The sequence below is a fragment of the Pseudophryne corroboree genome, chromosome 2 (assembly GCF_028390025.1).
Source record: "Pseudophryne corroboree isolate aPseCor3 chromosome 2, aPseCor3.hap2, whole genome shotgun sequence".
NCBI lineage: Eukaryota > Metazoa > Chordata > Amphibia > Anura > Myobatrachidae > Pseudophryne > Pseudophryne corroboree.
The window spans coordinates 746,551,260-746,575,542 of record NC_086445.1 but is presented as its reverse complement, the minus strand read 5'-3'; the positions used below and the strand labels follow the sequence as shown (position 1 = coordinate 746,575,542).

The 24,283-nt window shown below is 46.0% G+C and overlaps 1 protein-coding gene across 3 annotated transcripts in view; it reads left to right on the top strand.

The window, feature by feature from the left end:
* AP4B1 (adaptor related protein complex 4 subunit beta 1) overlaps positions 1-24,042 on the top strand; it is a 293,647-nt gene extending 269,605 nt beyond the window's left edge. For all 3 annotated transcript variants that reach the window (XM_063955413.1, XM_063955414.1, XM_063955412.1), the window contains 2 exons: positions 16,261-16,530; positions 21,687-24,042. In XM_063955413.1, coding sequence (XP_063811483.1) covers positions 16,261-16,530; positions 21,687-22,105 — 689 coding nt within the window. In that variant the 3' untranslated portion in view covers positions 22,106-24,042. The remainder of the gene's footprint in view (positions 1-16,260; positions 16,531-21,686) is intronic.
* The last annotated feature ends 241 nt before the right edge of the window (positions 24,043-24,283 follow it).

The window sequence follows — 24,283 nt, the reverse complement described above, 5'->3', positions numbered from 1 at the left end:
AACAACTTGCCAAGTTGCTGGAAGTACAGACATTCCTAAAGGGAGTTCTTCATATGCAACCGCCCTTTGTGCCTCCCACGGCTCCGTGGGACCTCAATATGCTTCTGTCCTTTCTCCAATCGCACTGGTTTGAACCCTTACATAGGGTGGAGTTAAAATGTCTCACCTGGAAGACGGTGATGTTATTGGCATTGGCGTCTGCCAGAAGTTTCTCTGAATTGGGAGCCTTATTCTGTAAGAGCCCTTATTTGATATTTCATGCAGACAGGGCAGAACTTAGGACCCGTCCTCAGATTTTGACGTAAGTGGTGTCAGCTTTTCATGTGAATCAACCTATCGTCGTTCCTGTGTTGTCTGAAACTTTCGTTGGTCCTGAGTCCTTGGATGTGGTCAGGGCTCTGAATATTTATGTAAAAAGGACATCTGAAATCTGACTCGCTGTTTGTCCTTTACAATGCCTCCAAGATTGGTTGACCGGCTTCTAAGCAATCTATTGCTCGCTGGCTCAGGTTGACCATTCAACACGGCGTCTCTGCCGTTGCTGACCTCTATTCAGTCCCACTCAACGAGATCGGTGGGGTCTTCCTGGGCGGCTGCCCGGGGTGTATCGGCCCTTCAATTGTGCCAAGCTGCAACTTGGTCTGGTTCGAACACGTTTGTTAAATTCCATAGGTTCGATAGCTTGGCCAGGGATGACCTTCAGATTGGTCAGGCAGTTTTACAGGGGTCTCAGCACTCTCCCACTTGTTTAGGAGATTTGGGACTTCCCCATGTTACTAAAGTACAAGACCCAAGTATCCATTAGGATGTAAGAGAAAATAGGAGTTTAATACCTACTGGTAATTCCTTTTCTCCTAGTCCGTAGTGGATACTGGGCGCCCACCTCAGTGCTTCGTTCCTGTTTACCTGTGTGTAAGTATTTGGTTGGACCAGTGTTGCGGTTCCTTATGTTGTTGGGATGGCTGTGCTATCCTGGTTGGGTTGGTGTTGCTATCTTCTGTTCTGGTTAACGCCCTCCTTTCATTTTTGGTTGTGTGTTGGTTTGTTGCCTCACCGCTGTTGTATTGTTCTTCTCTCTGGCACAGTTTTCCTAGACTGAGTCTGGTAGGAGGGGCATAGAGGGGAGGAGCCAGCACACACATACACACACTAAAAGGTTTTAAAGTGCCAGAGGATAACTCATTGCTTGTCTTGGCAGCAGTGGGCCCCGTTAGTCCCTTAGTATTATAGATATTTGTGTGGCTGAGCCCTGAGGACGGGTCTGGGACTGAGGGTCGACAGCACAAAGGTCGACACACCTTAGGTCGACACACCTTAGGTCGACGTGGACAAAAGGTCGACATGGACAAAAGGTCGACAGGAACAAGGTCGACATGGAAAAAGGTAGACGTGAGTTTTTTATGTTTTTTTTGTGTCGTTTTCTTCGTAGAGTGACCGGGAACCCCAATTAGTGCACCGCGTCCCCTCGCATGGCTCGCTTCGCTCGCCATGCTTCGGGCATGGTGCCTTCGCTCCGCTACCGCTTCGCTCGGCACACTTTACCGTTCCAATCGTAGTCCACGTGGATCATTAAGTATGAAAAGGTTCAAAAAAAGAAAAAAATCCTGAAAAACTAATGTCGACCTTTTTCCATGTCGACCTTGTTCCTGTCGACCTTTTGTCCATGTCGACCTTTTGTCCATGTTGACCTAAGGTGTGTCGACCAATTGGCGTCAACCTAAGGTGTGTCGACCTTTGTGCTGTCGACCTGGAGTCCGGATACCCTGAGGACACTAAGCAACATGTATTTTATTACTCTAGTTAAACATATATGTACTAAAAGGACACAGTTCATTTCTTTTTCATCCACTAGGGGTCACTGGAGTACTCTTGGGATATGGACGTCTTCCGCAGGAACAGGGCACTGAATATTTAAATTTAGAACACTCCACCCCTCCATATCCCAGAGTACTTCAGTGTTTTTTCTGTGCTCAAGTAGCAACAGGCTTGTGTGGCTCAGTCCACAATTATTTTGAATATTTTTATTTCTCTAACGTCCTAGTGGATGCTGGGGACTCCGTAAGGACCATGGGGAATAGACGGGCTCCGCAGGAGACTGGGCACTCTAAGAAAGATTTAGTACTACTGGTGTGCACTGGCTCCTCCCTCTATGCCCCTCCTCCAGACCTCAGTGAGAATCTGTGCCCGGACTGAGCTGGGTGCATTTTAGTGAGCTCTCCTGAGCTTGCTAATAAGAAAGTATTTTAGTTAGGTTTTTTTATTTTCAGAGAGTTTCTGCTGGCAACAGACTCTCTGCTACGTGGGACTGAGGGGAGAGAAGCAACCTACTAACTGCGGCTAGGTTGCGCTTCTTAGGCTACTGGACACCATTAGCTCCAGAGGGATCGAACACAGGACCTGACCTTGTCGTCCGTTCCCGGAGCCGTGCCGCCGTCCCCCTCGCAGAGCCAGAAGTCAGAAGCCGGCGGGTTGAAGAAAGAAGACGTCAAAATCGGCGGCAGAAGACTCCTGTCTTCATATGAGGTAGCGCACAGCACTGCAGCTGTGCGCCATTGCGCCCACACTAACCCACACACTCCGGTCACTGTAGGGCGCAGGGGGGGGGGGGGGCGCCCTGGGCAGCAATTAGATACCTCCTGGCAAAAGCAGCATATATACAGTTGGACACTGCGATATGCATGAGCCCCCGCCATTAATTTTACACAAAATCGCGGGACAGAAGCCCGCCGCTGAGGGGGCGGGGCCTTCTTCCTCAGCACTCACCAGCGCCATTTTCTCTCCACAGCTCCGCTGAGAGGAAGCTCCCCAGGCTCTCCCCTGCAGACTCACGGTAGAAAGGGTAAAAAGAGAGGGGGGGCACATAAATTTAGCGCATTTATTATATATACAGCAGCTACTGGGTAAACACTAAGTTACTGTGGGATTCCTGGGTCATATAGCGCTGGGGTGTGTGCTGGCATACTCTCTCTCTGTCTCTCCAAAAGGCTTTGTGGGGGTCCTGTCCTCATATAGAGCATCCCCTGTGTGTGTGGTGTGTCGGTACGCGTGTGTCGACATGTTTGACGAAGAGGGCTATGTGGAGGCAGAGCAAGTACAGATGAATGAGGTGTCTCCGCCGACGGCGCCGACACCTGATTGGATGGATATGTGGAAGGTTTTAAATGATAATGTAAACTCCTTACATAAAAGGTTGGATAAAGCTGATGCCTTGGGACAGTCGGGGTCTCAGCCCATGCCTGATCCTACAGTGCAGAGGCCGTCAGGGTCTCAGATGCGCCCACTATCCAGAATGGTTGACACAGATATCGACACGGACTCTGACTCCAGTGTCGATGACGATGATGCAAAATTGCAGCCTAAAATGGCTAAAGCCATCCGCTACATGATTATAGCAATGAAGGATGTATTGCACATATCAGAGGTAAACCCTGTCCCTGACAAAAGGGTGTATATCGAAACAAGGGGAGGCTTACAGAGAAGACAAAAGATGACCCTGGTAGGGAGCACTCTTATCTGAGGTAACACAGAGAATAATTTTAATAGAACAATCATAAAATATAACAATTTTTATTGGTATGCCTTAAAAATACTCGTACATTAAATGAATGTGTGATCATGAGCGAAAATGTTTTTGAAGAGTGTATATATTATTTTGAAAATGGCCTCAGCCAGAGTCATTAAATATATTGAGGTCCGTCTTGTATGGTGATTCCCTTAACACAATGAGTTGGGGATCGAAGTATTAAAAATTGAAAAGTGTGACCATCATCTAATCAGTTGTATAGCCCATACATAAATTTCACAGGGCAATTGGTTTGAATCATGGGTCACTGGTAAGTTACTTCGATTGGGTCACCTGTACAACAGTACAAGTCCTGAAAGTCAGCAAGAAATATCTGTGGAGCTGTAAGTGGTGGGCATGAATGAGTTATCCACCCACCTGGTGATATTTCCACCTGTGTGAAAAAAATTGTTTTATATATGGTGGTTATTCACATGTATTGATTGCAGAGGTTTGTAACTCTAATATTTATACAGAGACTTAAAAACAGCACATCAGTTCAATAAGATTGTTCACAAAAAATAAATAAAGGCGGAGCCTATGAATCTATAATGTACAAAAACCTTTCAATGATTCTCTTAAGACTGTACACAATCTCCAAAAAGCATATTCTTAGACAAATGTTGTGCTTATGGCTGATTTATAAGCACATAGACCACGTGATTACAATTGACAAAATTGTTAGAGGATTTCATATGCTCAATTGTAAGATATGAGGCACAAATACCTCAGTTAATCACCGGTTGTCAGACAGTATTGATAACAATTTATAGACACTGGATAGAGATATATACAGTGGCCAAGATACAGGTATGACTGCCCTTCTGCTGTTCTCCCGTCTTGCCAAATGGTATAGGACGAGGAATGAGAGAGGGCAAGTGCACCCAACTTGGCCAGAAGAAAGAGAGAGGAGGTATCAAGCAGAGTGACCTACGGTAGGTGCACCCTGATGCCCTTTTAACAAGCAGTGCAGAGAATGTTAAACCTACACTTAGGTCTCTAGTGCGGTACACTCCTGAAAGTTCTTAATTGTACTGTAAGGTTCTCGTATAGAACAAGTGTATCTTCCAATTTTCACAATAAGAATGTCTGAGTTTAATTGATGTGCTTATGAAAAAAACTGCGTTTCTTATTTGGTTTATACCAGAAAAAATATAGCACATAAAACTTGCATTTAGTCTCTCTAGCAGTGCACTCATAGGTGTATACTTTTCTTAGTCACAGATATGTATGACACACGAGATGCATCAATTTGCTCAATAGTTGTTAAATATTTTGTCAATCATTTAAGTGATACTAAATTCACAACCTCAATTTTGGATTAAAGAGTCGTGCTCCAACAGGGATGTAAAGCTCACAATTTTAACGTTTGAGCAAACATAAGCAAATGCTGAGATCCTAGTGTGATAATTGAAACACAACCTTATTGGGTTTAACTGATATTCATGAGCAGCTGTTCCCCCTTGTGCAGATGTATCTATCAGCAACAAAGTGGCAGTTAATAGATAATGTTACTCCTGCTGTGATTACACATAATACATTGTGATCTTGTGCAGATACATTAATCAGCAACCAATTGACACTTTAGCTGATAATGTTAATCCTGCTACAATTTGTGCATGATACCGTATGAGGAGATAAAGACATTACCAGCAGTCTGATAGCAATTAATGGTAATTATTGGTCCTATTAGACTTGTAGGAGATGCAGTGTAACAATTAATGATTCAAAGAGTGGTCCACTCCGTGTTCCTAAATTCTAATAGAGTAGGAAACAGTGTGCATAATTTGTCTCATGTATCATATACAATTAGCGGCATACAGGAGGATCTATGTGGTTAGTCATACGGTTACCACTCCTGAAGCTGGCCTCGGAGGGGAGAGGAAATGCTGCCCCAGGATCCCGTACGAGAGTGTCCTCCAAAAACGGGTGCTTTCTCCCGCTCGTTGGCCGCACAGAGACTCGCCTGCCTGAGCTGCTCTTGTCAGCGGCGGATAGCCGCTTCCTCCGCTTCCACCGTTAACGCTGCCACAGTGCTGACTGTAACTGACGGACCCGTGAGTCACGTGTGCGCACCACGTGACTCCCCAGTATTCCTCTGTCCCTGACAAAAGGGTGTATATGTATGGGGAGAAAAAGCAAGAGGTGACTTTTCCCCCTTCACATGAGTTAAATGAATTATGTGAAAAAGCGTGGGATTCCCCCGATAAGAAAGTGCTGATTTCCAAAAGGTTACTTATGGCGTACCCTTTCCCGCCAACGGACAGGATGCGCTGGGAATCCTCCCCTAGGGTAGATAAAGCTCTGACACGCTTATCTAAAAAGGTGGCCCTGCCGTCACAGGATACGGCCACCCTAAAGGATCCTGCAGATAGGAAGCAGGAAAGTATCCTGAAGTCTGTTTATGCACACTCGGGTACTATACTGAGGCCGGCCATTGCGTCGGCCTGGAGGTGTAGTGCTGTAGCAGCATGGACAGATAATCTGTCTGAGGAAATGGATACCTTAGACAGGGATACCGTTTTACTGACCCTGGGGCATATAAAAGACGCTGTCCTATATATGAGGGATGCCCAGAGGGACATTTGCCTACTGGGCTCTAGAATAAATGCAATGTCAATTTCTGCCAGAAGGGTCCTGTGGACTCGGCAATGGACAGGTGATGCCGACTCCAAAAAGCACATGGAGGTGTTACCTTACAAGGGTGAGGAATTGTTTGGGGACGGTCTCTCGGACCTAGTTTCCACAGCTACGGCTGGGAAGTCAAACTTTTTGCCATATATTCCCTCACAGCCTAAGAAAGCACCGTATTACCAAATTCAGTCCTTTCGATCACAGAGAAGCAAGAAGGTCAGAGGTGTGTCCTTTCTTGCCAGAGGCAGGGGTAGAGGAAAGAAGCTGCACCATACAGCTAGTTCCCAGGAACAGAAGTCCTCCCCGGCTTCCACTAAATCCACCGCATGACGCTGGGGCTCCACAGGAGCCAGGAGCTGTGGGGGCGCATCTCCGAAATTTCAGCCACCAGTGGGTTCGCTCACAGGTGGATCCCTGGGCTGTACAGATTGTGTCTCAGGGATACAGGCTGGAATTCGAAGTAATGCCCCCTCACCGTTACCTCAAATCGGCCCTGCCAGATTCCCCCATAGAAAGGGAAGTAGTGTTAGCGGCAATTCACAAGTTATATCTCCAGCAAGTGGTGGTGAAGGTTCCCCTCCTTCAACAAGGAAGAGGATACTATTCCACAATGTTTGTGGTACCGAAACCGGACGGTTCGGTCAGACCCATATTGAATTTAAAATCCCTGAACATTTATCTGAAAAGATTCAAGTTCAAGATGGAATCGCTCAGAGCGGTCATTGCAAGCCTGGAAGAGGGGGATTTTATGGTGTCTCTGGACATCAAGGATGCTTACTTGCATGTCCCCATTTATCCACCTCATCAGGAGTACCTCAGATTTGTGGTACAGGACTGTCATTACCAATTCCAGACGTTGCCGTTTGGGCTCTCCACGGCACCGAAAATATTTACCAAGGTAATGGCAGAAATGATGGTGCTCCTTCGAAAGCAAGGAGTCACAATTATCCCATACTTGGACGATCTCCTCATAAAGGCAAGGTCCAGAGAACAGTTGCTAATCAGCGTAGCACACTCTCAAGAAGTGTTGCAACAGCACGGCTAAATTCTGAATATTCCAAAGTCGCAGCTGATTCCTACGACGCGTCTGCCTTTTCTGGGCATGATTCTGGACACGGACCAGAAGGTGTTTCTCCCGGCGGAGAAGGCTCAAGAGCTCGTGACTCTAGTCAGAGACCTCTTGAAACCGAAGCAGGTGTCGGTGCATCGCTGCACGCGAGTCCTGGGAATGATGGTGGCATCATACGAAGCCATTCCCTTCGGCAGGTTCCATGCGAGGATCTTTCAGTGGGATCTGTTGGACAAGTGGTCTGGATCGCATTTTCAGATGCATCGGCTGATCACCCTGTCCCCGAGGGCCAGGGTGTCTCTTCTGTGGTGGCTGCAGAGTGCTCACCTTCTCGAGGGCCGCAGGTTCGGCATACAGGACTGGGTCCTGGTGACCACAGATGCGAGCCTCCGAGGATGGGGGGGCAGTCACTCAGGGAAGAAACTTCCAAGGGTTGTGGACAAGTCAGGAGGCTTGTCTGCACATAAATGTCCTGGAACTAAGGGCCATATACAACGCCCTGAGTCAAGCGGAGCCTCTGCTTCGCGACCAACCGGTGCTGACTCAGTCAGACAACATCACCGCAGTGGCTCATGTAAACCGCCAGGGCGGCACAAGAAGCAGAGTGGCGATGGCAGAAGCCACCAGGATTCTTCGTTGGGCGGAGAATCACGTGCAAGCACTGTCAGCAGTGTTCATTCCGGGAGTGGACAACTGGGAAGCAGACTTCCTCAGCAGGCACGACCTCCACCCGGGAGAGTGGGGACTTCATCACGAAGTCTTCACTCAGATTACAAATCAATGGGAACTGCCACAGGTGGACATGATGGCGTCCCGTCTCAACAAAAAGCTACAAAGGTATTGCGCCAGGTCAAGAGACCCTCAGGCGATAGCTGTGGACGCCCTGATAACACCGTGGGTGTTCCAATCGGTCTATGTGTTTCCTCCTCTTCCTCTCATACCCAAGGTGCTGAGAATCGTAAGAAAAAGAGGAGTAAGAACAATACCCATTGTTCCGGATTGGCCAAGAAGGACTTGGTACCCGGAACTGCAAGAAATGCTCACAGAGGACCCATGGCCTCTGCCTCTCAGACAGGACCTGTTGCAACAGGGGCCCTGTCTGTTCCAAGACTTACCGCGGCTGCGTTTGACGGCATGGCGGTTGAACGCAGGATGCTAGCGGAAAAAGGCATTCCGGATGAAGTTATTCCTACGCTGATAAAGGCTAGGAAGGACGTGACAGCGAAACACTATCACAGTATATGGCGAAAATATGTTGCCTGGTGTGAGGCCAGGAAGGCCCCTACAGAGGAATTCCAGCTGGGCCGGTTCCTGCACTTCCTACAGTCAGGAGTGACTATGGGCCTGAAGTTGGGGTCCATAAAGGTCCAGATTTCGGCCCTATCCATTTTCTTTCAAAAGGAACTGGCTTCTCTTCCTGAAGTTCAGACGTTTGTTAAGGGAGTGCTGCATATTCAGCCCCCTTTTGTGCCACCAGTGGCACCTTGGGATCTCAACGTGGTGTTGGGTTTCCTGAAATCCCACTGGTTTGAGCCACTTAAGACCGTGGAGCTAAAGTATCTCACGTGGAAGGTGGTCATGCTATTGGCCTTAGCTTCGGCTAGGCGTGTGTCAGAATTGGCGGCTTTGTCATGTAAAAGCCCCTATCTAGTTTTCCATATGGACAGGGCAGAATTACGGACTCGTCCGCAATTTCTGCCGAAGGTGGTGTCATCTTTTCATTTGAACCAACCTATTGTGGTGCCTGCGGCTACTCGGGACTTGGAGGACTCCAAGTTACTGGACGTAGTCAGGGCTTTGAAAATATATGTTTCCAGAACGGCTGGAGTCAGGAAGACTGACTCGCTGTTTATCCTGTATGCATCCAACAAGCTGGGTGCTCCTGCTTCAAAGCAAACTATTGCTCGCTGGATCTGTAGCACGATTCAGCAGGCTCATTCTGCGGCTGGATTGCCGCATCCAAAATCAGTGAAAGCCCATTCCACAAGGAAAGTGGGCTCTTCTTGGGCGGCTGCCCGAGGGGTCTCTGCATTACAGCTTTGCCGAGCAGCTACTTGGTCGGGTTCAAACACATTTGCTAAGTTCTACAAGTTTGATACCCTGGCTGAGGAGGACCTTGTGTTTGCCCATTCGGTGCTGCAGAGTCATCCGCACTCTCCCGCCCATTTGGGAGCTTTGGTATAATCCCCATGGTCCTTACGGAGTCCCCAGCATCCACTAGGACGTTAGAGAAAATAAGATTTTACTCACCGGTAAATCTATTTCTCGTAGTCCGTAGTGGATGCTGGGCGCCTGTCCCAAGTGCGGACTTTCTGCAATACGTGTATATAGTTATTGCTTAATAAAGGGTTACGTTATGTTGGCATCCATTGTTGATGCTCTGTTGTTGTTCATACTGTTGACTGGGTAAGTTTATCACAAGTTATACGGTGTAATTGGTGTGGCTGGTATGAGTCTTACCCTGGATTCCAAAATCCTTTCCTTGTACTGTCAGCTCTTCCGGGCACAGTTTCCTTAACTGAGGTCTGGAGGAGGGGCATAGAGGGAGGAGCCAGTGCACATCAGTAGTACTAAATCTTTCTTAGAGTGCCCAGTCTCCTGCGGAGCCCGTCTATTCCCCATGGTCCTTACGGAGTCCCCAGCATCCACTACGGACTACGAGAAATAGATTTACCGGTGAGTAAAATCTTATTTTTTTTGTTAATATTTTTATTCTTTTTTCATACCACATCCCTTTCCCCCTTCCAAAAGGCCAGGGTCAGGGATAGTGAAAGCTGCTACAAGCAGCTGTGGCGTGTCGGTCTTCATCAAAAGAGCACCCTCACAGCCAGAGCAGACATCCTGCAGAAAGGCTGGCCGGTGCTTACAGAGAAGCCCCGTCAGAGCCTCACCACAGGAGTCCAGGTATGTTAGGGGACGGGGCGGTCAGCTCACGCTGTCGCCCCGCTGTGTGGGGACACTGTTTCTTACAGCATACAGGCGCCCGCCCGCCGCCGCTGCTCCGGCCGCCGCTTTGAGGGACCGCGCTCCCCGCCTCCCGCTGTTTGTTCTCCGGCACGTCCCACTACCCGGCTCCCGCTGGCCGCCCCACACTATGGCCGTCCCTTGGTTGCCACTCCCCGCGCCCAGGCCCTTTTACAAGCTCATTGCCACGGAGCATACAGGGGAAGGGGGAGAATCACAGTACCATTATAAGTAGCAAGCAGCTGCACGAGAGGGGGGTGGGGGGGGGGCAAGCAGCAGCAGCAGTATGCTAGGCTGCATGGATAATATAAAGAGGATTTTTGTTACACTATCCAAGGTTATATATCTGTTTAAAAGATTATAACCTATACTGTGATTGTACTGTAAGCATGGCATGGGGTCCATTTTAACCATGCTTCCTGTGTCTTCCTGTTGTGATTCCAGAACGTTCCAGTACTACATCTCTACTCCACCGGAGGCGCAGGGGTGTTAGTGGGAATTTGGGATCACATTTCATATAGGACTGGCCAGATATATATATCACACACACCTTAGTACTATTTTACTGAGTCGTGCAATTGTCTGTTTTTGTATATTGTATTGTCTGTCTCCATAATGAGTAAGGCACCAGCAAAAACTAAAAAGCAGGTTCACTGCAAGGTCTGTAGCAGTGTGTTACCGGATGGATCTACCACATGTAAAGTATGTTTTGTGGATTCAGTTACGAATACAATTTCTGCTAAGGTTTTAAAGCCAGTTTCCTCCCCGGACCCTCCATGGGAAATACTAGCCAATGTACTGGCTGGGTTGCAATCAGAATTGACCGCCGCTCGACAAGAGCGGGAAGCGGCAAGATCTGAGTCTAGGGTGAGACCGCCAGAACTACCGGAGGCGTCTCAGCCTTGCGAAAGGTCCAAATCCATTTTGGGTAGACGGGATAAATTTCATATGTCTTATGATTTACCTGTTTCGGCTATGTTGCATTCTGACGATTCCATGCCAGACCTCACGGCACAAGATGAGGGTGAGGAGGGCGAAGTGGAGTCAGATAGTGATGATTTTAACAGCCCAGGCATTGATAATCTCATCAGAGCGGTGCGTCAGTCTCTGAAGTTTACAGAAACGGAGGAGCCTCTGACAAATGATGAAGTCGTATTTACTAAACGACAGAGATCTCCAATGTGTTTTTCTGTTTCGGAGTCTCTTAATAAGATGTTAGTAGAAACACGACAGAATCCAGATAAACGGTTTTCTATACCTCGCAGATTTAAATCTAGTTACCCGTTTCCAGACTCGGTGACATGTACATGGGAGAATCCACCAATGGTTGATTCGTCTGTGTCGAAACTTACAAAGAAATTAACCATACCAGTGCCAACTGCAACTACGCTTAAACACCCTTCAGACCGCAAAATAGAAACTATGCTAAAGTCCATGTATATAGCAGCAGGAGTGCTGCTGAGACCTGGGTTGGTTGGCATTTGGGTCACTAAGGCGCTCATAGTATGGATAACAGAACTCAAGTCTGCCCTACATGACGATCACCTTATACTTCTTGCTGATCAAATGTGTGAGGCTGCGGAGTATCTATGTACAGCTTCTACTGACGTCTGTCAGCTCACTTCTCGCATTTCATCGTCACTGGTTACAGTACGACGAGCTCTCTGGCTGCGCTCTTGGCAAGCGGAGGCAGAGGTCAAAAGAGGTATAGAGGCGTTACCTTACGGTGGCGAGAAGTTGTTTGGTCCTGAATTGGACAAATGGATTTCTGAGGCCACGGGAGGAAAGTCTGTTTTCTTACCATTGCCTCCAACGGTACCAAGACGGAGATACTCTGGACCTGCGTTCAAATCCTTTAGACCTCAGCCCTTTCGCGGGCGTGGCAGAGGAACAGCCACGCCTGGTAGACGGGGTCGAGGACGTGGTTTCCAACAAACCAACACAAGTCGTCAAGACGCTAAGGTCACCGACAAGCCAGTGGCATGACGGGCTCCCAGCCCATCTCGGATCTCCAATTGTGGGAGCACGCCTTCAGACGTTCCATTTGGCGTGGTTCCAGACATCCACAGATGGGTGGATCCGCAATTTAGTGTTAAGAGGTTACAAAATAGAGTTCGACTGTCTTCCGCCACTGCGGTTTTTCAAGACAGGACTACTTCTCTCGGACGACAAGAGGGCGGTTCTGCAAATTGCCATTCAGTCCCTACTGGATTCAGCAGTTTTGATTCAGGTCCCGGTACAACAACAAGGTCAGGGTTATTATTCCAATCTGTTTGTGGTACCGAAGCCGGATGGCTCAGTCAGGCCAATAATGAACTTAAAGGGTCTCAATCAGTACGTCACTTACTACAGATTCAAGATGGAATCTCTGCGGTCAGTAATTGCAGGTTTACAGCCAAAGGAATTCATGATTGCACTAGATCTCAAGGATGCGTACTTACACATTCCGATTTGGCAACCTCATCAGAGGTTCTTGCGTTTTGCAATACGCCAGAACCATTACCAGTTTCAGGCTCTACCATTTGGCCTCTCGTCAGAGCCTCGGGTATTCACCAAAGTGATGTCTGTGATGATAGCTCATCTCAGATCCCTGGGAGTGACAATAGTTCCGTACTTAGACTATCTGCTCATCAAAGCCCCGTCTCAACAGATGCTTCTCCAGCATGCGCTGCTAACGTACAATGTACTGGTTCACCACGGTTGGATTGTCAACTTCACGAAATCACATCTAATTCCGTCTCAACGACTTCCAATTCCTAGGTATGATTCTCGATACGGTAAATCAAAGAATTTACCTACCACAACAGAAAGTACAGATTATTCGCCATCTGGTACAATTAGTGCTCAAGCTCGGTACATTTGTGCATTCGCCTCTTAGGAACAATGGTGGCGGCTTTCGAAGTGCTTCAGTTCGGAAGATTTCACTCACGTCCATTTCAACTGGATGTGCTCGCACAGTGGTCGGGCTCGCATCTGCAGATTCACCACAGGGTGAGGTTGTCGCCACGGGCAAGGGTGTCTCTACTCTGGTGGCTCAAAGTACACAATTTAACCGCAGGGAAACTGTTCGGCGCCTGGAATTGGATAATTCTAACGACGGACGCGAGTCTCAGAGGTTGGGGAGCTGTAGTCCAAAATTGTCAGCTCCAGGGTCTCTGGGCGGATCACGAAAGATTGCTGTCTATAAATGTCCTGGAACTCCGCGCAATTTACAATGCGCTACGACAAGCAGTACACATGCTTCGGTCTCAGACTGTCCAGGTGCAGTCAGACAACGCGACGGCAGTCGAGTACATCAACAAACAAGGAGGAACAAGAAGCCGCATGGCAATGCGGGAAGTAGCTCGAAACCTCAATTGGGCCGAATACCACCAAGTGATATTGTCGGCAGTGTTCATTCCGGGAGTGTACAACTGGGAGGCGGATTATCTCAGCCGTCGGGATTTTCATCCAGGAGAATGGGCATTAAATCCAGAAGTGTTTCACATGTTGGTCCAGAGGTGGGGTTACCCTCAAGTGGACCTGATGGCGTCTCGCCACAATCACCAAACGCCCCAGTATGTGTCCAGAACGAGAGATCCAAAGCAGTGGCGGTGGATGCTCTCACAATCGCTTGGCCGTACAGCCTAGTGTATCTGTTTCCGCTGCTCCCCGTTGCTAAAACGGATCAAAAGAGAGTCGTCACAGTCATACTAGTGGCGCCTCGGAGAGCTTGGTTCTCGGATCTCCGCGGACTACTCGCAGACGATCCTTGGCCGCTCCCACTACATCCGGACTTGTTACAACAGGGTCCGTTCCTTTACCACGATTTAGCGCGGCTGCGTTTGACGGGGTGGCTATTGAGACCGCACTCTTAAGAAGAGAGGGCATTCCAGAATCGGTTATACCAACCATGTTACGAGCTAGGAAGCCGGTTACGGCAGCTCATTATTACAGAATTTGGCTTGACTATATAGGTTGGTGTGAAGCTCGGAAGTTTCCGACATCATCTTTCAAGTTATCCCGTCTTTTGTTATTTCTACAGACGGGGTTAGATGGAGGACTGCGTTTATCTACACTAAAGGTGCAGGTATCTGCTTTGTCAATTTACTTTCAAAGACGATTGGCTCTATTGCCGTCTGTACACACTTTTCTGCAAGGTGTCCTCAGAGTACAGCCTCCATTCATTCCACCTACAGCGCCATGGGACTTGAATCTGGTTTTAGAGTTCTTACAGTCTTCATATTTTGAACCCTTACAACAAGTGGATATTAAGTTTCTCACTTGGAAAACAATTTTTCTCCTAGCCTTAGCTTCGGCAAGGCGTGTTTCAGATTTGGGTGCCTTGTCATGCAAGCCACCGTATTTGGTGTTTCATGATGACAGAGCGGAACTTCGGACGAATCCCGCTTTCTTACCAAAGGTAGTGTCATCTTTTAACATCAATCAACCAATAGTAGTTCCTGTGTTAACAGGACAGTTTGGAACTCTGGATGTGGTACGCGCATTACGCGTTTATGTATCCCGAACGTCTACAGTTCGTAAGACGGATACGTTGTTTGTTCTCTATGATGCTGCCAAGATGGGTTGGCCAGCTTCTAAGCAGACCTTATCCAGATGGATAAAACTGACTATACATCAGGTTTACCTTCATGCTAGGTTACAGCCGCCTACATCAGTAACAGCTCATTCCACACGTTCTGTGGGAACTTCATGGGCAGCTGGTCGTGGAGCTTCTACGACTCAGCTTTGCCGTGCGGCTACATGGTCATCAGTGCACACGTTTGTGCGCTTTTACAAGTTTGATATGTTTGCTGCATCAGCTTCTAGCTTTGGCCGCCTACTGTTACAGGTGCCAAACAGCTCTCCCGCCCACAGGGGAAGCTTTGGTACGTCCCAAGAGTACTCCAGTGACCCCTAGTGGATGAAAAAGAAAATAGGATTTTGGTACTTACCAGGTAAATCCTTTTCTTTGAATCCATAGGGGGCACTGGACGCCCACCCAGAGCAATTTTACCTGGTTTGTGGTAAGTTCAGGGGATCTTATGGTAACACACTCTCACCGACTGGTTCAAATTATCAAGTTCTATCGGTTATGGTGTCAACTGTTTAGTTGTCAGTAACGTTATGTGTCAACTTCATTGTTGTCCGTTATGTTATATGTAATTCTCCATTGTCAACCTCTCTATAGCTCCTGTTCGGCTCAGTAAAAAAACACTGAGGTACCCTGGGATATGGAGGGGTGGAGTGTTCTAAATTTAAATATTCAGTGCCCTGTTCCTGCGGAAGACGTCCATATCCCAAGAGTACTCCAGTGCCCCCTATGGATTCAAAGAAAAGGATTTACCTGGTAAGTACCAAAATCCTATTTTCCCGAACGACGGGGACCCGGCGGTCGAAATACCAACGCCAAAATCCCGACAGCAGGGAAAATACCAGCAGTCGAAATCTCGGCCGGTATTCCCACTTGAGTGGTGGTCCATGCTGCGACCCGATGGGGACTATAGCTTGTCACTGAGCCCAAAGCATGGTGAGCACAACAAGCCCACAAGGGGTCACGCTGCGCTCAATTTTGGGCAGTCGGGATTTCATACTGAATCCGTACTAAATTGTAATTTGCCTCCCCAATGATATTCCTCTTCTCTCGCACTGCAATTACAACTCTCTCCTGCTCAGCGACCGTTTATACCCGCATGTCCTCTCGCTCATAACCATTCATCTCTTCCAATGGCTGCCTGCCCCTAGTAGTACGCCGATTGGCTTCCTTACATCTCAACTGTAGTGTGTACTGACAATTGTGCTAATTCTTACCTTACTGTAATGTTAAATTCTGTGTACCCTGTATTGTTCTAGTGTGTACTGTGTGTACGGTGCTGCGAAACACTTGTGGCGGCTTATGAATAAAAGTTAATAATGACGGAATTTAAAATGAAAATGTTTCTGTGTGTCATACATGTGATATCTCAGCAGTTAACTTGTGAAAGCATCTTTCTGTCACTTAGTTGATATCGCAGTTTAATTCTCAATATTATTTTTGTACATTTTTTCATAGAAGAAGAACTGAACATGGCTGTACGAGATCGGGGTCTCTTATACTATCGACTCTTATCGGCTGGAATAAAGGAGGTGCAGAAAGTGCTTAATAGTCCAAAATCAGACACATCATTGGGAGTCTTGGTAGATCAAACAAAGCAGCCACTTAATAGCTGGGTTATGGATTTTAATACTTTGGCTCCTTTATATGAAAACAAGCATTGCAAATCTATTACTGCCCGCTCAGTGAAATGTGCACTTCCCTTTGTTACAAAACAGCTTGTAGCAGGTAGGTTTATTTTTTATCAAAATCTTTTTTTTATGACTTAAATATTTTTGTAACCTCTCTGCTTTTTAAATTAGTGCACTCTAATAGTTATATTTTTTGGAAGACTTAGGGGAATTTTTTTCAAATCTTGGAGAGAGATGAAGTGGACAGAGGTAAAGTACCAGGCAGTCAGCTCCTAACTGCCATGTTACAAGCTGTGTTTGAAAAATGACAGGAGTGGGTTGGTTGGTACTTTATCTCCATTAACTTTATCTCTCTTCAAGTCTTAGTACATACAGTAGACACCTTGGTCGGTATTAGTTAGCATTGCAGCCACAAAAAAACACCCTCCCCCCATCTTTCACACCTGAAAGTTTTTTTTGTCTAATTGAATACCCCCCTTTATATGTTCAGAAAACATCATTCATCTTTTTATGCATTCTAACAGGTCAGATTATTTTTTAACCCAAATGTCCAAAAGTTTTTTAGGGAAACTTCAACCAAGGGAACCAGTGCAAAAATATTTTTTTTCCTGTCTTATAAACATACATAGTAACATAGGGGTATATGCAATTGCGGTCGAATTCCCGAAATTGTCGAATTTCGGGTAATTTTCGCCCAAAAAAAAAATTCGCCTATGCAATTCAGTGCTTTCCGACCAAAAAACGGACTTTCAAAATTCGACTTTTTGAAATTCGAATTTTTGCAAATTCGACTTTTCTGCAATGATACAAGTGCTGCAATTCGACCAAAGCATATTCAATTCAAGTTTGGAAATTCGACAGCAGTGCTTTTAGACAGCAAATTCGTCATTTTCAATCCGCCACACTTTGGAGGGTGAAAACAATAAAAAAAAATTTAAACATGTTTTTTTTGGTGTTTTTTTTTTTAGGAATAGCATATCTATTTATATTAGAAGGGATTAGGTACTTTTTTTTTTTTTTTTTTTTGGAGGCACAAATATTATTTATATGTTTTTTAAAATATATATATTTTTTTTTTTATTTTTTATTGCTGGAACGGTAAAATCCTAAAAAAAAATGGCGTGGGGTCCCCCCTCCAAAGCATAACCAGCCTCGGGCTCTTCGAGCTGGTCCTGGTTCTAAAAATGCGGGGGGAAAATTGACAGGGGATCCCCCGTATTTTTAAAACCAGCACCGGGCTCTGCGCCTGGTGCTTGTGCCAAAAATACGGGGGACAAAAAGAGTAGGGGTCCCCCGTATTTTTAACACCAGCATCGGGCTCCACTAGCTGGACAGATAATGCCACAGCCGGGGGTCACTTTTATGCCGTGCCCTGCGGCCGTGGCATTAAATATCCAACTAGTCACCCCTGGCCGGGGTACCCTGGGGGAGTGGGGACCCCTTCAATCAAGGGGTCCCCCCCCCCAGCCACCCAAGGGCCAGGGGTGAAGCCCGAGGCTGTCCCCCCCATCCAATGGGCTGCGGATGGGGGGGCTGATAGCCTTTTGTGATCATGAAAAGATATTGTTTTTTCCAGCAGTACTACAAGTCCCAGCAAGCCTCCCCCGCAAGCTGGTACTTGGAGAACCACAAGTACCAGCATGCGGGAGAAAAACGGGCCCGCTGGTACCTGTAGTACTACTGGGAAAAAAATACCCAAATAAAAATAGGACACACACACCGTGACAGTAAAACTTTATTACACACTGCCGACACACACATACTTACCTATGTTCACACGCCGACATCGGTCCTCTTCTCCAAGTAGAATCCACGGATACCTGAAAAGAAAAGTTCAATATACTCACCTCAGCCATGGTCCAGAGATACATCCACGTACTTGGCAAAATAACAAATCGCAAATACCCGACCACCGGACTGAAAGGGGTCCCATGCTGACACATGAGACCCCTTTCCACGAATGAGACCTGTCAGTGACAGCTGTCACAGAAAGGTCTCTAAAGCCAATCAGGAAGCGCAACTAATGGAGCGGCTTTGCGATGCGCTGTCACAGCACAGACAGCGCACAGCCAATCAGGTGAGCGCCACGGAAGTAGCGCTTCCTGATTGGCTGAAGGGACTTCAGTGACAGGAGTCACGTGATGTCCCGGCATTCGGGAGAAAGGGGTCTGATGTGTCAGCATGGGACCCCTTTCAGTCCGCTATGGAGCGGGTGTTCGGTTTGTTTTTTTAACAAGTTCGTGGATTATCTCTGGACGTGGATGTACCTCTGGACGCTGGAAGGTGAGTATAATTTTTTCACAGGTACCCTCGGATCGTCGGAGACCGTGGCAGTCGGCGTGTCAACATAGGTAAGTATGTGTGTGTCGGTAGTGTGTAATAAAGTTTTACTATCACGGTGTGTGTGTCCTGTTTTTATTTGGGTATTTTTTTTCCAGTAGTACTACAGGTACCAGCGGGCCCGTTTTTCTCCCGCATGCTGGTACTTGTGGTTCTCCAAGTACCAGCTTGCGGGGGAGGCTTGCTGGGACTTGTAGTACTACTGGAAAAAACAATATATTTTTATTATCACAAAAGGCTATCAGCCCCCCCATCCGCAGCCCATTGGATGGGGGGGGACAGCCTCGGGCTTCACCCCTGGCCCTTGGGTGGCTGGGGGGGGGGACCCCTTGATTGTAGGGGTCCCCACTCCCCCAGGGTACCCCGGCCAGGGGTGACTAGTTGGGTAGTTAATGCCACGGCCGCAGGGCACGGCATAAAAGTGACCCCCGGCTGTGGCATTATCTGTCCAGCTAGTGGAGCCCGATGCTGGTGTTAAAAATACGGGGGACCCCTACTCTTTTTGTCCCCCGCATTTTTGGCACCAGCACCAGGCGCAGAGCCCGGTGCTGGTTTTAAAAATACGGGGGATCCCTGCCCAATTTTTCCCCGCATTTTTAGAACCAGGACCAGCTCGAAGAGCCCGAGGCTGGTTATGCTTTGGAGGGGGGACCCCACGCCATTTTTTTTTCCGGGTTTTTCCCGTTTTTTCCCGTTTTTTAAAATCGCGGCAAAATCCGCCAAATCGGCCGATTTTCGCCCGCGGTTCTGGCGAATCCGTTTTTCATTGAATATGGTGAATTCCGGCAGCCACCTTCCGGAATTCACCTGTCGAATTAAGTCGAATTAAAAAACGGCGAAAAATTGCCGCGATTCGCCGTGAATTGCATATACCCCATAGTATCTGAGGTTGAAAAAAGACAATTGTCCATCGAGTTCAACCTATTTGTGGTCTCCTATGCATGATGATTTGACTAAAATTTCTGACTGATGCTGATGTCAGCCGTAACATTTTATCCCTATTTATAGTAACTATAATGCATGACTATGCACCATACCCCTGGATATCCTTATCCATTAGGAATTTATCTAACCCATTCTTAAAGGTGTTGACAGATTCCGCCATTACAACTCCCTCGGGCAGGGAATTCCAAACATGTATTGTCCTTACCGTGGAAAAGCCTTTACGCCGTATTGTGCGGAATCTCCTCTCCTCTAACCTGAGCGAGTGTCCACGAGTCCTGTGTTGATCTAACCAAAAACAGGTCCCGCGCAAGCTCTGTGTTTTGTCCCCTTATATATTTGTAGATGTTGATCATATCCCCTCTTAGTCTCCGCTTTTCCAATGTAAACATGCCTAGTCTTTCAAGCCTTTCCTTGTATTCCATCTTCTCCATGCCCTTAATTAGTTTGGTCGCCCTCCTCTGTACCTTTTCAAGCTCCAGGATATCCTTTTTGTAGTACGGTGCCCAGAATTGTACACAGTATTCAAGGTGTGGCCTCACTAGCGATTTATATAACGGGAGTATAATACTCTCGTCCCTAGCATCAATACCCCGTTTTATGCATGCTAATATCTTATTAGCCTTCTTTGCTGCAGTCCTACTTTGGGTACTACTGCTTAGCTTGCTGTCTATGAGGACACCTAAGTCCTTTTCCAGTACAGAATCCCCTAATTTTACCCCATTTAGTAGGTAGGTGTAATTTATGTTCTTGTTACCACAGTGCATTACCTTACACTTGTCTGTGTTGAAGCGCATTCTCCATTTGGCTGCCCATGCTTCTAATTTAACTAAGTCGTTCTGAAGAGACTCGACATCCTTCTCTGTATTTATAGCCTTACACAATTTGGTATCATCTGCAAAAATTGACACCATGCTCTCTAGACCTTCTGTTAGGTCGTTAATGAAAATATTGAACAATAGCGGTCCTAATACTGAGCCTTGCGGCACACCACTTAGCACTTCAGTCCAAGTTGAAAAAGATCCATTAACCACAACGCGCTGCTTCCTATTATCTAACCAGTTTTTGATCCAAGTGCATATTGTGCTTCCTAGCCCTGATTCTTGTAGCTTGTAGATAAGTCTCATGTGTGGTACAGTATCGAACCCTTTGGCAAAGTCTAAAAAGATTACATCCACGTCTTTACCCTGATCTAGGTTTGCGCTTACTGTTTCATAAAAGCCAAGTAAGTTGGTTTGACAGGATCTGTCCTTCATAAACCCATGTTGATTCCTTTTAATGACCTTATTGGTTTCAAGGAACTTCTGAATACTATCTCTTAGAATACCTTCCAATACTTTCCCCACTATAGATGTAAGACTAACTGGTCTATAATTACCTGGTTCAGCTTTACTTCCCTTTTTGAATATAGGCACTACTTCCGCTATACGCCAGTCTTTGGGAACCATACCCGATATAACTGAATCCTTAAAGATCAAAGATAGCGGTTTTGCCAGTTCAGAGTGAAGCTCCATTAGAACCCTTGGATGAATACCATCGGGCCCTGGTGATTTATTAATCTTTAAATGTTTTAATCGGTCACAGACTACTTCCTCGCTTAAATAAGTACCTATCAGTGGGATATTCTCATTATTGAGATTGTGCGTTAAACACCACATAGAGATCCTTTCTGGTTCTTGTTTCGCCAATAATCCACCTTTCCAAAATAGTATAAATCAGAATTCTATGTGTAGATAAAAAATTGCTCAGAACCCTATGGGGCAGTGAGCACTTTTGTGCAAGTTCATGCAGCTGTAAAGTGTGCACCCGTGAGATCATTGAATATAATTGGATTGAGCCCTATGTGTGGATGACTAGTGGGACTCATCCTCCACAGCAAAGGTGTTATTAATATCTCTCTGAGGGTTTTGCTGCATTAAGTTGCTGAGTAAATCTATGTCACTTACTTTCATGTGCTTTGTTTCACAATAGATCTAACTTCATCTGTGGCCTTGGAAGTATCACAAGAGTCCCCTGTGCCTATAACACTGAGTAGTGATGTTGCAATCACCCCAGAGCTGTTTGAGAAAACATGGATTTGTTCCGCTACAGAAGATTGCTTTGATATTGAATGGAAGAAAGAGGTAGAGCCGGATCTCCTACAAAGTTCCCTTCATGTGTTGAACATTTACACCATTGCCAAGAGCAAAGCTGGCACACAACCCTGGAAATCCTACCTTTATGCACAAGACACTGAAGAAAATATTTTTCTTGTAGAGTTAATGCTATGTACAGACTCGCTTTCCCTAAAGACTACAGTGAAACAGGGCACAGACAATAAAGATGGACTTGACAACTTTGTATCACTTTTGAAAAACACAGTATCAACACTTTTGGAACTGACCAGGTGAATAGCACAGGCTACCAGAGTCTCCAGTTACATTCTTACTGTCAGAAGACACAGGTATCAGAATGACATGCCTAATGTATTATACAGGGCGTTTCACTCGCCGTTGGCCCAAACGTTTTTTTCTTATAACTTTTAAAGTACTTGATGTAATTTGAAAAAATTTGACCCGAACATACCTTGGTCTATGAGAAACATGAGGAAGTCATAGCAAGTGTTGTAAGTGTTCGCGATTAGCATCCACTCAAGCTTGAATGCAGCACTTCATGTTATGGAAAGTTTTAACCAACATACTGTAGATAAGCTAAAGCAATGAGTGTTGTGTTTATTCGATGATAAGACAGTTTGAGTGCTGCTATCTATGTGTGTATATATATATGTATATATATATATATATATATATATAGCAAGATAGAAGAAGTGGCACTCAGAGACTCCATAAAGTGCAAAAAAAGCAGTCACGCCTTTATTATCAACGTTTCGGGGTCTTCCACTTCGTCAGGATAACAAACAGATCAAATGTGAAACAATTTATACATTACCGTCACCAATCCCCTTGCTGGCTTCTCCCGCCCGCATGTCCCGCCGTCGGCCGCCGCACCCGTGCCCCCGCAATAGCCGGAAGCGGAAGGGATGTGGCCCGCTCTAGACAGCGTCCAGGAGTTGCCATGGAGACATGACAACACTCAGTACACCATGCGTCAACTGTAGCCATGGTAACCTGTGCGCTCGTCCGTGTTTAAACTAGTCAGCAGTGATGGTAAACATCCAAGTTGCTGATACCCGGGCACATATAAGACGCAAACTGAGCGGTGTCATATCCCTAACATTTAGCTCTCTGTATCCCACCATACATTTCATATAACATACAGATAAAACACAACATAAATAGTAGAAATAGATTTACCCAAATAACAACTTCTATATTAATCCTAAGTGCATATAAAACCCGTATGCTGAATAGAAAAGACATTTCAGTTACTGCCAATTAAAATTTAAATTTAATAGACTGTGCATCTATCTCCAATGTACTAGTGGGCTCCATTAGCATCAAACGGCCCGCATTTATTAGATCATGCCTATGAAAAAATTACCATATTTAAATTGTAGCCCTACTACTGGGCTGTCCACGCTCTTATAGAAAATGCAGACACACTATCCTGACTCCTCCACGCATAAACTCCTTTGGGTAAAAGGAACACTCCATGCAGTGAAAACCACCATCCTTGTAACCTTTGAGACCAGCCACCAGATATAATTCATAAGAAGCAATTAAGACCCATGGACTCATTCATCCCCTTGGGGACCATGGTGTCTAGCTGAAAAATCCAATTAGCCTCCAGCTGCAACAACTTCCTATGTCTATTCCCTCTTCTTCTTTTATATATATTTATATATATTCTGTATATAAAACAAAAACTGCTCCAGGATCATTTTATGTTATAAAATCACACACCCTATAAAAAAACTTGGGTGCAAGATCCTGGAAAAATTGGTGGAAACTAATCCTGCTGCCACTGTTTTACACAGGACCAGGTTAAGCCTTGTGGGGGCACCCCCGTCACAGTGTTCCTTTTGAGTTCTATGCCAGAGTGAGTTACTTTCCATAATGGAGCAGTGTTACAGTACACCCATCTAGAATCAGTCTTCTCAAGGCACTGAAAGTACAATGGAGACAAGTATCCAGAGAACAATGGGTCTGCCAAGGCCTTAGCCTCCATTTATGCCACTTGTGTCCAGAAGATTGTCTTGAGTTCTCTTTAAGAACCCATATTTAATTCCAAATATTCTAGAGAATTGTCATGACCACATGGACTTCCATAGCTGATCATTTGCAGTATTCCAAAATTGTATGAATATGTATAACATATTTATGATAATGTACCTCCTATTGTAAATTATAAGAATATTATGAATAATAAAGTATTTTCATGACCGTGAGCCTTTTGCTTTCTTATGTCATGTGACTATAAGAGGAATTGCCATATTAATGATAATATAGTATGACAAGAAATCACATATACAGGATAAAAGTCCAACACTCTTTATTACCAGCACAGGAAGGTTTCAGCATCATACACCAGGATTGCAGTTCAGGTTATTAGGCAGATCTCCAAACAGCATATGTTACAGCAGTACAGGTTCACATCTGCTCATAGTAGCACAGGATCATATCAGCATA